The sequence below is a fragment of the Diabrotica undecimpunctata genome, chromosome 6, assembly GCF_040954645.1.
Source record: "Diabrotica undecimpunctata isolate CICGRU chromosome 6, icDiaUnde3, whole genome shotgun sequence".
In the NCBI taxonomy this organism is placed as follows: domain Eukaryota; kingdom Metazoa; phylum Arthropoda; class Insecta; order Coleoptera; family Chrysomelidae; genus Diabrotica; species Diabrotica undecimpunctata.
Window position 1 is genome coordinate 100,699,109 of NC_092808.1, and position 11,952 is coordinate 100,711,060.

The 11,952-nt window shown below is 33.4% G+C and overlaps 1 protein-coding gene across 1 annotated transcript; it reads left to right on the plus strand.

The window, feature by feature from the left end:
• LOC140442753 (uncharacterized) lies at positions 1-4,066 on the plus strand. The gene is made up of 2 exons (XM_072533727.1): positions 1-474; positions 3,755-4,066. The coding sequence occupies exons 1-2, from the start codon at positions 141-143 to the stop codon at positions 3,976-3,978; spliced, it is 558 nt and encodes a 185-aa protein (XP_072389828.1). The 5' UTR covers positions 1-140; the 3' UTR covers positions 3,979-4,066.
• Positions 4,067-11,952: the final 7,886 nt, after the last annotated feature.

The following is an 11,952-nucleotide window of genomic DNA, read 5'->3' on the forward strand; positions in this document are numbered from 1 at the left end:
TAATGTCAGGAAAACAAACATGTCACATTAAGTCAAAATTTCAGTTTAAAATAGGTTCAATGCCGTTGTAAAATTTATTGTGCCCCAAAAGCAATATAAAATGTGTATATAATTAAATTGTAATTTTAGTACGTGCACATATGGATGTCGGATTAACACCTGTAACACTCAAAACGGAATATACGGGTGCCCCAGTACCTAACAAGGTAAAATATAACCCGAATTACCGAATAGATCACTTTAATGAATACAGAAATGAAGTTTTGTCTCGCGTCCCCAATGTTCATTACGAATGGGGCAATGTCTCGAGCGTATACACTCCAACACCCGATGTTTCAGTCTATAAAAGTACATTGAAATACAATTATTTCCAAAAATCAGAATTTAGCGTAATTGACAGGCAGAGATCAAAAGAAGTCGATGATTATTATCTAATGTGCCAGTTGCACCGAGATCAATACAAAGATACGTCAGGTAGATATACTATCATTATAAAACTAGTTTGGTATTCTAATAAGCTTTATTAGTGATAATTATTGCATTACAGGCTCTGTAGGTCTTTTGGTTTAGGATCTCTCTTTGTTACTGAAGGTGGGTCATTTTTACAGCAAATCAATCTAATGCCACAACGTATAGAAAAAAAAGTTGCTTAGTCCAGAATAACAAAACACGTATACAGTATTAGTTAACGCAATTTAAATAGTTGTTCTTCAGTTTGAGTACAAAATCCATTGTTTACATGGATATGTTTTAAAATTCAGACAAGGTCTGCGCATGTAAAGCAGCACGAAAAGATAGTAAATGTTTTCCAAATGAACTTAAAACAAATAAAAAAATAAAAAGTGGTAACTTAAACTAAAGAATCTGTGAAGATGACGTGCTAGCATTGTAATGGATTAATAAGAAACCCATTGTTTTTTAATAAATTTTCACAAAACTGAAGAAAATGTCACTGTGAAGAGGAAACAAAAGGTTGGGATATCAGTGGAAATTAATTGCACAAATATATGGGCTTTGTAGATAAGCCTGATATGTTAGTATCTTGCTATGAATTCGATAGAAAATATAAAAAGTGGTGATATAGAATTTTTTTCCATTTTGTTGGCCTTACATTACCACACTCATATATAATTTTCAAACATTCAGCAACTAGTACGGGAATGGCTTTGAAATAATTTAAACTTGCTGTGGCCACCAGTTTGATTGGGGTAGACCTCCCAATTCCTAAATTTGGAAGAATAACCATGGACAAATTAAGCACCAATAACAGGTTTAAAAGAAAGTTCTTCTGGAAATAAGAAATAACAAAAGCAGCCCCCCATATGCCTCAGCATGGAGCCAAATTACGTTATACATACTGCAGTACCAAAGCAACTTCACATCGTACAAGATGGTACTGTACTATATGTTGTTTTATGCCTATTTGAAAACAAAAATTGTTTCATTTCATTAAACGCTAAAGATATTTTTTTGTTGTGGCTTAGTGGTTTCACATGGTACCACCGTTTTTTTAATAATTACAAAAACGAAAAATATAGAAAACCTTTATTTTTTCTACTTTTTACCCTAATATGCCCTAAAAACAAATTATTCACCATTTAATATAAACAAAAAAAGGTCTGTCCACAGGGAGTTAAAATATTGTTTGTTAAATTAATTTTTAATACACCTTTTTGGTGTATGTTTAACATAAAATATAACATAACTTCATAATGATAGGCGTTTCATTAGATATATTGAAGATATGTTTGGCGTTCCGCGAAACACAATATACAAAGTTTTACAAACTTTTTGAAAAGCTTGCTCTTACTCCAGAAGATATGTACAGGAAAGATTAAGGTCAAAAAAACGCAGTGGAACATCAGTTTCTAAGATTTCTAGTGCTTCGAGAGCGGACAGTTTCTGCTACAGCTTTAACTATGAGACTGGTAGATGTTCACCTAGTAGTTTCACCTCTCACCATACGTAAAAGATTAAGCGCACAAAATTTATCATCTTATGTACCTGCTATAGACCCTTTATTAGACGTAGCTCATAGAAGACAACGCTTGGAATTCTGTCAGGTAGATGGGGATATGGAAGATTGAAGAACTGTTCTGTTTACAGGTGAATCTCGTTTTACGAGATACTTACCTGAGGGCCGCCAACGAGTGTGGAGAAGGCCTGGAGAACGCTATGCCCAATTTTGCTTAACTTCTAAAGTACAGTTTTTCGGAGGAGATATGATAGGTCTTGAAGAACATGTGTTATCTTATATTATAAGTGCATTTTGTAGTTGAAAATTTTCTCCTAATACAGAATAATGCTTGGTCGCACATAGCCAGGATAGCAATGCAATACTTTACAGATTTTGGTATTGAGTTTTTAGCCTGGCCACCCAGAAGTCCAGACCTTAACCCAATAGACCATTTGTGGAACAACTTGGGAAGGGTAGTTAGACAAAATTGGGGCGAATTTAAAACTGTGGTAGCGTTCGAACAGGCGTTAATAAACGAGTGGGAACAAATACAACAGAACGAGATTTCTAATTTGATCCAGTATATGCTAAAAACAAGTCTATGCTTAACAACCAAGATCTGAAAATAATTAGAAATCTTTACTGGAATCAGACAGCAAATCTCAGAGTTAAAGGTGAACACACTGACTATGTGAAAATCATGCGTGGAGTGAGGAAAGGCTGTATTTTGTCTCCTCTAATCTTGAATCTGTACTCTGAAAGAATATTTATCAAAGCTTTGCTCGAAACTGAAAAAGGTATTCTACTAAATGGTTACCGGCTAAACAACATCAGATATGCAGATGACACCATAGTATTTGCGGACAACCTCTCTCTTGATACAAAAGTAAGAATGCTGCGATGCTACGTCTTCTCTGTCCTTTTTTATGGTGTTGAATCGTGGACCTTGAACGAAGATATGTTCAGAAAACTGGAAGCATTTGAGATGCAGCTATATTGGAGAATGCTTAAGATCCCGTGGACTGACCTCGTCACAAATGAGGAGGTCCTCAGAAGAATCAATAAGAACCGAGAGGTACTGATCACCATCAAATCTCGAAAGTTACAGTTCTTCGGACATATTATGCGAAATGAATCCAGATATGCTTTCCTTCAAGCCACCCCGCAATGAAAAATATTTGAAAAACGAGGTCCATGAAGAAGAATCTTGGTTAAAGAACCTCAGAACCTGGTTCAATACAACATCTGTGCAGCTTTTCCGCGCTGCTGCAGATAAGATAAAGATTGCCATGATTATCGCCAACATTCGTAACGGATAGGCACATCAAGAAAAAGAAGATGCGAAAAAGGATGAGAGCGGTAATTTGAGCTCGAGGAGTAACTACTTGATGTTAGTATCAATATTTTAGAACTATTTTATGATTTTAATTTTAAAAATATTTTACCCAGAAATAAAAAAATTGTAAGTTTTTATTTCTTGTTACATTAGTCAATTTTATGGTTTGTTATTGAACATACAATAAAAATAATTTATTAAAATTAAAGTTTTTGAAATACTTTTTATTTTACTTTAAATAAACTTTTATTCAGTCAGTGACTAAAAAAAATTATTTAGGCATTGTAACTTACAAGCATTACAGTAGCTATCTAATGACTAGCCTCTTTTAATGTTGCCTCCTTACTTATAAATAAACGAATTAACGAATATTTATTAAATAAAATAAATATAAGGTTGAATGCTAAATTAAATAAAATATACCTTTTATTAAACTTACTATTATTTTTTGATAATTTTAGGTAGTCTACATCCTTTAAATTATTTCAAAAAGGCGGACTATTTGTATCAATGTCCATCAGATCCCACTAGCGCATACATGAAACATCCAGAATATTATGTTAAATATCGACAACCTATAGTATTGCCTTTGACTTTGGAACGGTCCCTCAAATCCCCGATGCTACCCGAAAGAGCCTTAACTGGACGATACAACACTAGTAGTGATATTTCCTATAAGCGATAAATTATTTAACCAAGATCTAAACAATTAACATTTATTTAAGTTTAACATTTTTATGCATTTCTTTTATTAAAATGTTAACTATATTTTTATTTATTTCTTCTCATCTGTCTCTCTCGCTCTTGAGAATCTTATGAGCCTATATAAGAAAGGAAAAATATTCCAAACTTTCAAAAACGGTCTTTAAAAAGTAAAAACTTTCTTTATCGAAGCAAAAACTTACTGCGATCACCTTTCAATCGGCTTTTAAATCACCTTTCTCGGGATTATTCACTCAGTATAGATACTCCACAAAAACAAATATTGAAAATAGTATTTCTCTATTCCCAACATTTGCAAAAAATCAACCCCTTCTGCTACTATACAAATAACCAAGCATAAAAACCAAAACATATTATCAAATAGTACAGATGTACTATTTGATAATATGTTTTGGTTACCCTCCTTAAGTCACTATAGCATAGCAAAAAAACTAAAATTAATCCCTTCTACCCCACAATCCCCAAACAATGCACTCATGTTTCTTTTTAATTTTGGGCCCTCTAAAGCCCTTGCTGCTAATTTAAATATCCCAAATTGTCAAAACAAACCAGACCGAAAAGTTCTGGAAATACTCATTTCCAATTATATTTTTAATTTAATCACAAATATTTAAACTGTAGATGATACAAAAACAATAAGTCAAATTAGTATCTACCTTAGTATAAAACGATTTTGTAAAAACAGTTAAGTTCATTTTTTAACAACTGAAAATATTAATATTGCAATATTAAGTGAAACTTGGTTCAAATCAAATCAAAATAATACTTTTAAAGGTTATAATGTACGTCGCCAAGATAAGTATGACGGGTACGCAGGTGTACCAAATATAAATGAAACAACCATTTAGTCAAATAAATATTAAAAACAATTTTAATGAAGAAATTTTAGTAGCGGTGCTATCGCTAAATTTAATACAACAGAATTAAGTTTTCTATCTATATAATCATTATCATTATCCAGCCATAAAGCCTCCCTTAAACTCCTCCATTCTATACAATTTTATGCTCTTTGTAGCCAATTTTTGGTGATACGCCTGATGTCGTCAGCCCAAGTGGTCTTCCTGTACTACGTTTGTCTGCTCTTGGTCTCCAATTTTTAATTTTGCTTGTCCATCGTGAGTCGTGTATTCTCGCTACCTGGCCTGCGCAGTTCCATTTTAGTTCTGCTATGCGTTTCACAACATCAGCAATACTCGTCCTTCTTCGCAGATCTTCGTTTCTTATTCGGTCCCGCAACGTCACTCCCAGCATAGACTATTTCATTCGTCTCTGTGACACTCTAAATTTCGAAGCCGTAGCCTTGGTTAGAGTCATAGTTTCCATCCCATAGGTCATGGCCGGTAATACGCATTGGTCAAATACTTTTCTTTTGTGACTAATTGGTATGTTGGCCCATAATAATGGCCCAAATATAATAGACCATTTAAAATGCCTTTCTTTAAAAATGATTGGATAAATATCTTCCCACAAAGCAAATCACCTTTTACAAATGGGAGAGATATAAATGCTCATAACTCACTATGGAGTTCATTACAAAATGATGCAGTTGGTCATCAAATTGTTAGCAGTATGGAAGACCTACATCTTCTAATATTAAATCATGGAGAACCTACATGTCTTCCTAGACATAGCATGCAAAAATCTATGATTGACATTTACCTCATCATCATCATTTTGGCTTTACAACCCTGTGTGGGTCCTAGCTTCCCCAATAATTTTTCTCCAGTCGTCCCTATCCATCGCCTTCCTCCGCCAAGCACGTATTTCCATATTTCTTATGTCTTCATCGATGTTATCTAGGAATCTTGTTCTGGGTCTTCCTGGGACATTTACCTCTGCACAACTAATATTCTTCTTAGAGTGCCTGTCCGTTCCGAACATTAACAATCATTCTGGCTATGATGACTTTCTTGGTTGCTATACGGAATAGCTGTGTTGAGGTCTTTCTATACCATGCTCTTAGGTTAGCAAGCCAGGATATTTTTCTTCGTCCTGGGACCCTTTTTCCTTCAATTTTACATTGCAAAATGCATTGGAGTAGCTCGTATCTGCCTTGATTTCTCATTATACGCCCCAAGTACTGCAGCTTACGGCCCTTCACGATGTTGACCAAATACGCGGTTGTGTTCATCCTCCGTAGTACTTCTTCATTGGTGACTTTGTCTGTCCATGGTATCTTCAGGATCCTTCTGTATAACCATAGCTTAAAAGCCCGAACTTTTGATAGAGTTTTTGCCTTCAATGTTCACGTTTCTACTCCGTACAGAAGCACTGAGTACACGTAACATTTAAGGAGTATTGTTTTTGTCTCCAGGGTGAGGACATGGCTCTTGAACACATAGCTCATAGTCAAGAATGCACTTTTTGCCTTTCCGATGCGACATTTAATCTCTTGGGCATTGTCTCACGACTCATTGATTATAGTTCATAAGTAGTTGTACTGTGAGACACTTTCAATTCTCATTTGGTTCACATACAGATTTCATCTAGTTATGTTTTCCTTGCTGATGATCATTAGCTTGGTTTTGCTGGTGTTTATATCCAGTCCATATGTTCTACTTGTTTCCGCTATTTTGTTCATTAACTTTTGCAGCCCTACTATGGTATTGGAAAACACTATTGTATCATCTGCATACCGCAGGCAATTGGGTTATTGAGCTTAACTCCATTTATTGAGATGTCTTCATCAATATCTTTTAGAGCACCTTCAAAAATGTGTTTCAAGTAAAGCTTAAATATTATTGGTGAAGTTAGTCACCCCTGTCTTACTCCCCTTAAAATTTTCACCTGATCTGTAAATTCTCCATCTATTCGGAGCACCGCTGATTGACTCCAATACAGGTTAGCTATTATTTTTACTTCTCTTCCGTCAATCCCTGTCCTCTTTAGCATTTCCGTTATTTGTTCATCCCTGACTCTATCGAAAGCCTTCTTGTAGTCAATCAGGCATGCAAAAACATCACAGCTGACCTCACTACATTTCTGAAACAATACCTGCACGTTAAATAAAGCTTCCCTCGTACCAACAACGTTCACAAATCCAAACTGATTGGACGCAATTTGTTCCTCGCATTTCCGGTAAATTCTTTTGTGGATGACTTTTAAGAACAGCTTTAGCAGATAGCCTATTAGGCTTATGGTTCTATAGTCTTCACAAACTTTTGCTCCTGGTTTATTTAACAATAGCACGAACTCCGATTTGAGCCAGTTTACTGGTATTTTTCCTGCCTTGTATATTTTATTAAATATTTCAGTTATTATTTTTATTTGTTCTGCATCTAATAGCTTCAGCAGTTCTGCAGGAATTTCATCAAGTCCCGGTGCCTTTCCATCCTTCATTTGTCTGACGGCTGCCGTTATTTCTTCTGGTAGGATTTCGGGACCTGAATTTTCTTTAATGGTAGCTTTTTGTATTGTTTTAAGGTCGTGGAAAAGTTTCTTGAAGTATTCTTCCCATACTTTCATTTTATCTTTGTTTATGGCAAGATTACCTTCATCATATGTTATTTTTGCTCTGTTGCGTTTTCGGAACTTTCCAGCTATTTCACAGATTTGTACGCAAACCTGGAAACTTTCATGATCGTGTGGAAGTTTAGATTTGCATCCTTGTTTTAGCCTAAATGTTATAACATCTTATCCCTGGTGCAGTTTTGTTTGTCTACTAAAAATATCTCGATGGGCTCCTAGACAAGAAGTAAGTGAGCGCGTATGGGCGCCGCCAGGATTATTTTCAGGGAGTCCATTTGTATCTACACGTACTATTTTGCAATATAAAATGTAGAACTATACATATATAGCTATCTACTTTCTTTCCGGACCCCGCTGTCGGCACACATGAGTGACCCCATATGTTCCTTATCGTATTTTCTTCTATTAATTATCTGTTAATTTTGTATTAGGGATAGGATTGTATATTCGTCTGATCAGATATTCTATTGCAACTGGCTAAATGACTAATGTATATGCCATTAAAAAACCAGAAGAGAATAGATTGACCAGATCGTAGAAATAGAAAGAAATAAAGAAAAAAATATTAAATATTTAAAAAGGTGGTCAAAAATAGAAATACAAGGAAAATTAAGTAAAAGAAGAACCAGAAACACAATCCGACACCTGAGAGGACAAAAGGATATGAGAATATAAAGAGGAAGAATTCTTATCATTTGTTTTATTTTTAAATTCTCTATAACCTATTCTATTGTCATCTGGGTTTTTATATTCATCTCCATTTTCTTTGCCATGTTCGTTTCCTGTTCGTTTGTTACCCTCTTGGACTTCGTTTTGTCTTGCTGCCTTTCGGGAGATCGTTTTTCATTTTTTCTTTTTTTTTTGTTCAATGCTTATTTTTGTAAAGCTTGTCTTGTAAGATCAGTTTATTATATTTGATATGTAATTGTTTTGCATCCTTTATTTCAAACATCTTTTAGCTGTGGATGCAGCGGTTATCTTACTTCCATGAATTTGTTTGTGTAGTTCTCATTAATCCATATATTTGTGCCCTTTAGTTTATTACGTACTTTAAATTTAATTGAATATAACAATATAATTAGATTATTATTAAATACTAAATGATTCTGATGATGAAAAATGTTCTTGTTAATATGATAATTAAATTCCCATGAAAATATAATTATTAAATTAGTCCGGTCTAAAAAAAGCAATAAATTAAGCCACTTATTTAAGTAATTCAAAAAATTTTATATCTTGTTATACATATTAATATTTCCTGGGCTTTATATGTTTTTCCATTTTAAGTACTGTTTGCAAGTTTAATTTGTTTATTCGCAGGTTTTTACAAAATTTTTTATGTTGATAAAATTTATTACTAACATTGATTATAGTCCAACAAACGAGGAAATATTGTCTGAACGAAAGATAGTAAGGACGGTCTAATCGTTATATAAAAATCGTAAAAGTAATTCACAATGAGACAACGACTTTTTTCTGTTTATTTACGATTACGATCTGACCATAACTGACCAATAAACAATTTTAACATATCCTAAATTACTAAAGTTGATTGAAATCAAGAGTTTAACCCTAGGGTGTTATCTTTATCATATCATATTTCTGCCTCTTGGCTTCATCATAGCAAAATATCAAAATAGGGCTAGCTACTACAGAAGCTCTGTTTGCTCTACATGTTCTCACTCAGCGACGTTTGCTCGTAAATCAAAAGCTAAACGCCTGTTTCATAGATTTCTAAAAAGCTTTTACTAAAGAATATGAAGAAAGTATGTAATAATCACGGTATACAGGTTAAAACCAATAAACCAAGTATGTGATCTTTAGTAAAAATCCACTTTATAATACTACAAACATTACTATAAATAATTACACACCATTCAAACTGAAAATAATTGTATTAATAAATACTCGGTAGCTATGATAAACGGGGCAATTATTCAAAATATCGAGATCAAATGACATATTGAATGTAATAAACATCTTCATCTTCTTCTTTTTTCCTCTTTATAAGCAATTCTACTTGTTCATTGGCGGGTTAATACCTCTATGAAAGGCTGTCACTCCAACTTTTGCTCGGTCATCCGATACTTCTTCTGCCGATTGGTGATTTCACTCTTGCTATTTTGGACTCACGAGTTTCCCCTGTTTTGCGTATATGATTATACCATTATTTTTTTTTCTATTTAGTGTCCATTTGTTTATGCACTATACGTTACATTTTCTTCTAATGTCGTCACTTTTCTTTCGATCTCTCAGTGTATTTCTGCCGTTTCCAGCAGCCTTTGTGTTGTGGCTGTGTCGGGTCTTGTTTATGAGGCATTATATCATTATTGGTCTTACACTGGCTTTATAAATTCTTGACTTCATCTCAGTGTCAATATGTCTGTTTCGCCATATAGTATTACTAAGACATTCTGCCAGTCTATTTGCTTTTTCTACTTAATCTCTCACTTTTTTGTCCAGGTCTCCGTAGCTGAACAGTGTAATTCCAAGGTATTTTATTACCATTACTTGTTTAATACTGATGCTATCCATTTCTATTTTACATCTAATTGGTTCTTTGATGATTACTGTTGTTTTAGTTTTCTGAGATAAGACTGTCATATTAAATTATTTTGTTCTTATCTTCAGTCTTAGAAGACTATCTTCATCTTGTACTATCAATATTGCGTCGTCTGCATAACAGAGTATTTTTACTTGTTTGTTTTACATTCTATATCCTCTTTCTTTGTTGACACTTTTGATGATTTCAGCCATTAATAAATTGAAGAGCATAGGACTCAATGTGATTGGGATCGAACTCGCGACTTCTGGTTCTAAATACCGAATTTCAACTCATTCGACCAGTAACCTTAAATAATAACGTGGCTAATCAATGTCATTATTTGACAAGAACATTATTAAGATTATTAAGTTTGTTGGTTGTATTTTGTGTTTGTGTTTATTTATTTATTGTATTCCAAAGGTTATTACGAATCATAGAAGTTCCAGAAAGAATATTTATTTGTAAAAGACTTTAGCCAAATGTATATATCTACCGAATTAATATAAAATAATAATAATATTAATAAATATTAAATATATTTACAAAAAGAACATTTTTATTCTTCTCTATTCAGGAGAAAATATATCTTCTGTCTTTCTCTTACCTATATCTTACATATGTAATCATTTTGCCGATTCACTCCCGTATAAATTTCCAACGTCGAAGGCGCGTATATAAGTATAACTTCAAAAAGCAGGCTGATATGGTATAATACTGCTTTTTGGTTGCATTGGTGGTGTGTTAACTAAATCGTGCAGGATATGAGGCTGATAGAAAAAGACATTAAATTAATGGTTTTCAAACTATTTTCAGGCCATAATAATAAAAGGACCTTCTCCAATTTAATAAACATTATACTAAAATGATGGCATCTTCTGAGGTAAAGTATTTTGGAATTCAACTGAGCCTCCGTTTGGATTTTTGCATAAGGACTATCATAGAAGTCTCACAGGTAAGAGTGGGGCGTTGGCAAATGCGCTTAAAAGAAGAAGAGTATAAATTGCCTGCATTCAAGACACTAGATATAAAGAATAGAGGGCACAAGAACTAGGTGAGAAATATGTAGGGAAAAGTAGCACTAGAAATAGGGTTGGTATATTTACTTATAGTGAAATGCAAGGTAACGTAGTCGAAGTTGTAAGAACTATATATTGTCGGTGAAAGTTGTACTTGATGAAGAAGTATTGAAGTGTGTATTTGCTCCTCAAAAAGAGCTAGTTGAGAACAAATGAAAAGCATTTTATGATTAATTAGGAGACATACTGGTTAATATCCCACTAGAGCAGACAGTCATAATAGGATATCATTTTAATGCACAGGTCATCCAATCTAAGACCAGATATAAAGCAATATATGGAGGACTAGAACTAGACTTAGAACTAAAAATAAAGCTGGATTTATGTTTAAATTAGCTATAGCATTAGATATGACAATTTTTAACACATTATTTTTAAAAAGATAAACTCAACTTATTACGTATGAGAATGGACACAATCACTTTCAAATAGAAGATTTCATGACAAGAAAAGAGTATATATGAATATAACGACTGTAAGGTAATAGTTATTAAGACAGTACGCCAACAACTAAGTTGCTTGTGCTGGATATCGAAATAAAAAGATAAAAGTAAATCAAAATATCGAAGAGAACCACAAAAAATCAAGTTTTGGATGTTAAAAGATGAAAAAGAAAGTTTACACAGAGCAAGAAAAAAAATTAAAGAAGTTTGAGAAAAAAGAGACTTGGTGGTGGCCAAACAAAGTTCAGGAAAAAAAAACAGAAGGAAAAATTATATTAATAGTGGCAAGAGAATAGCTCTGACACAGATTTTCAAAACTATAGGATATGTAAAATAGTCAAATATAGAAAAAATAGACGTATCCGAGATAAAAAGAATAAAATACTAGTTCACGAAAAGGATGT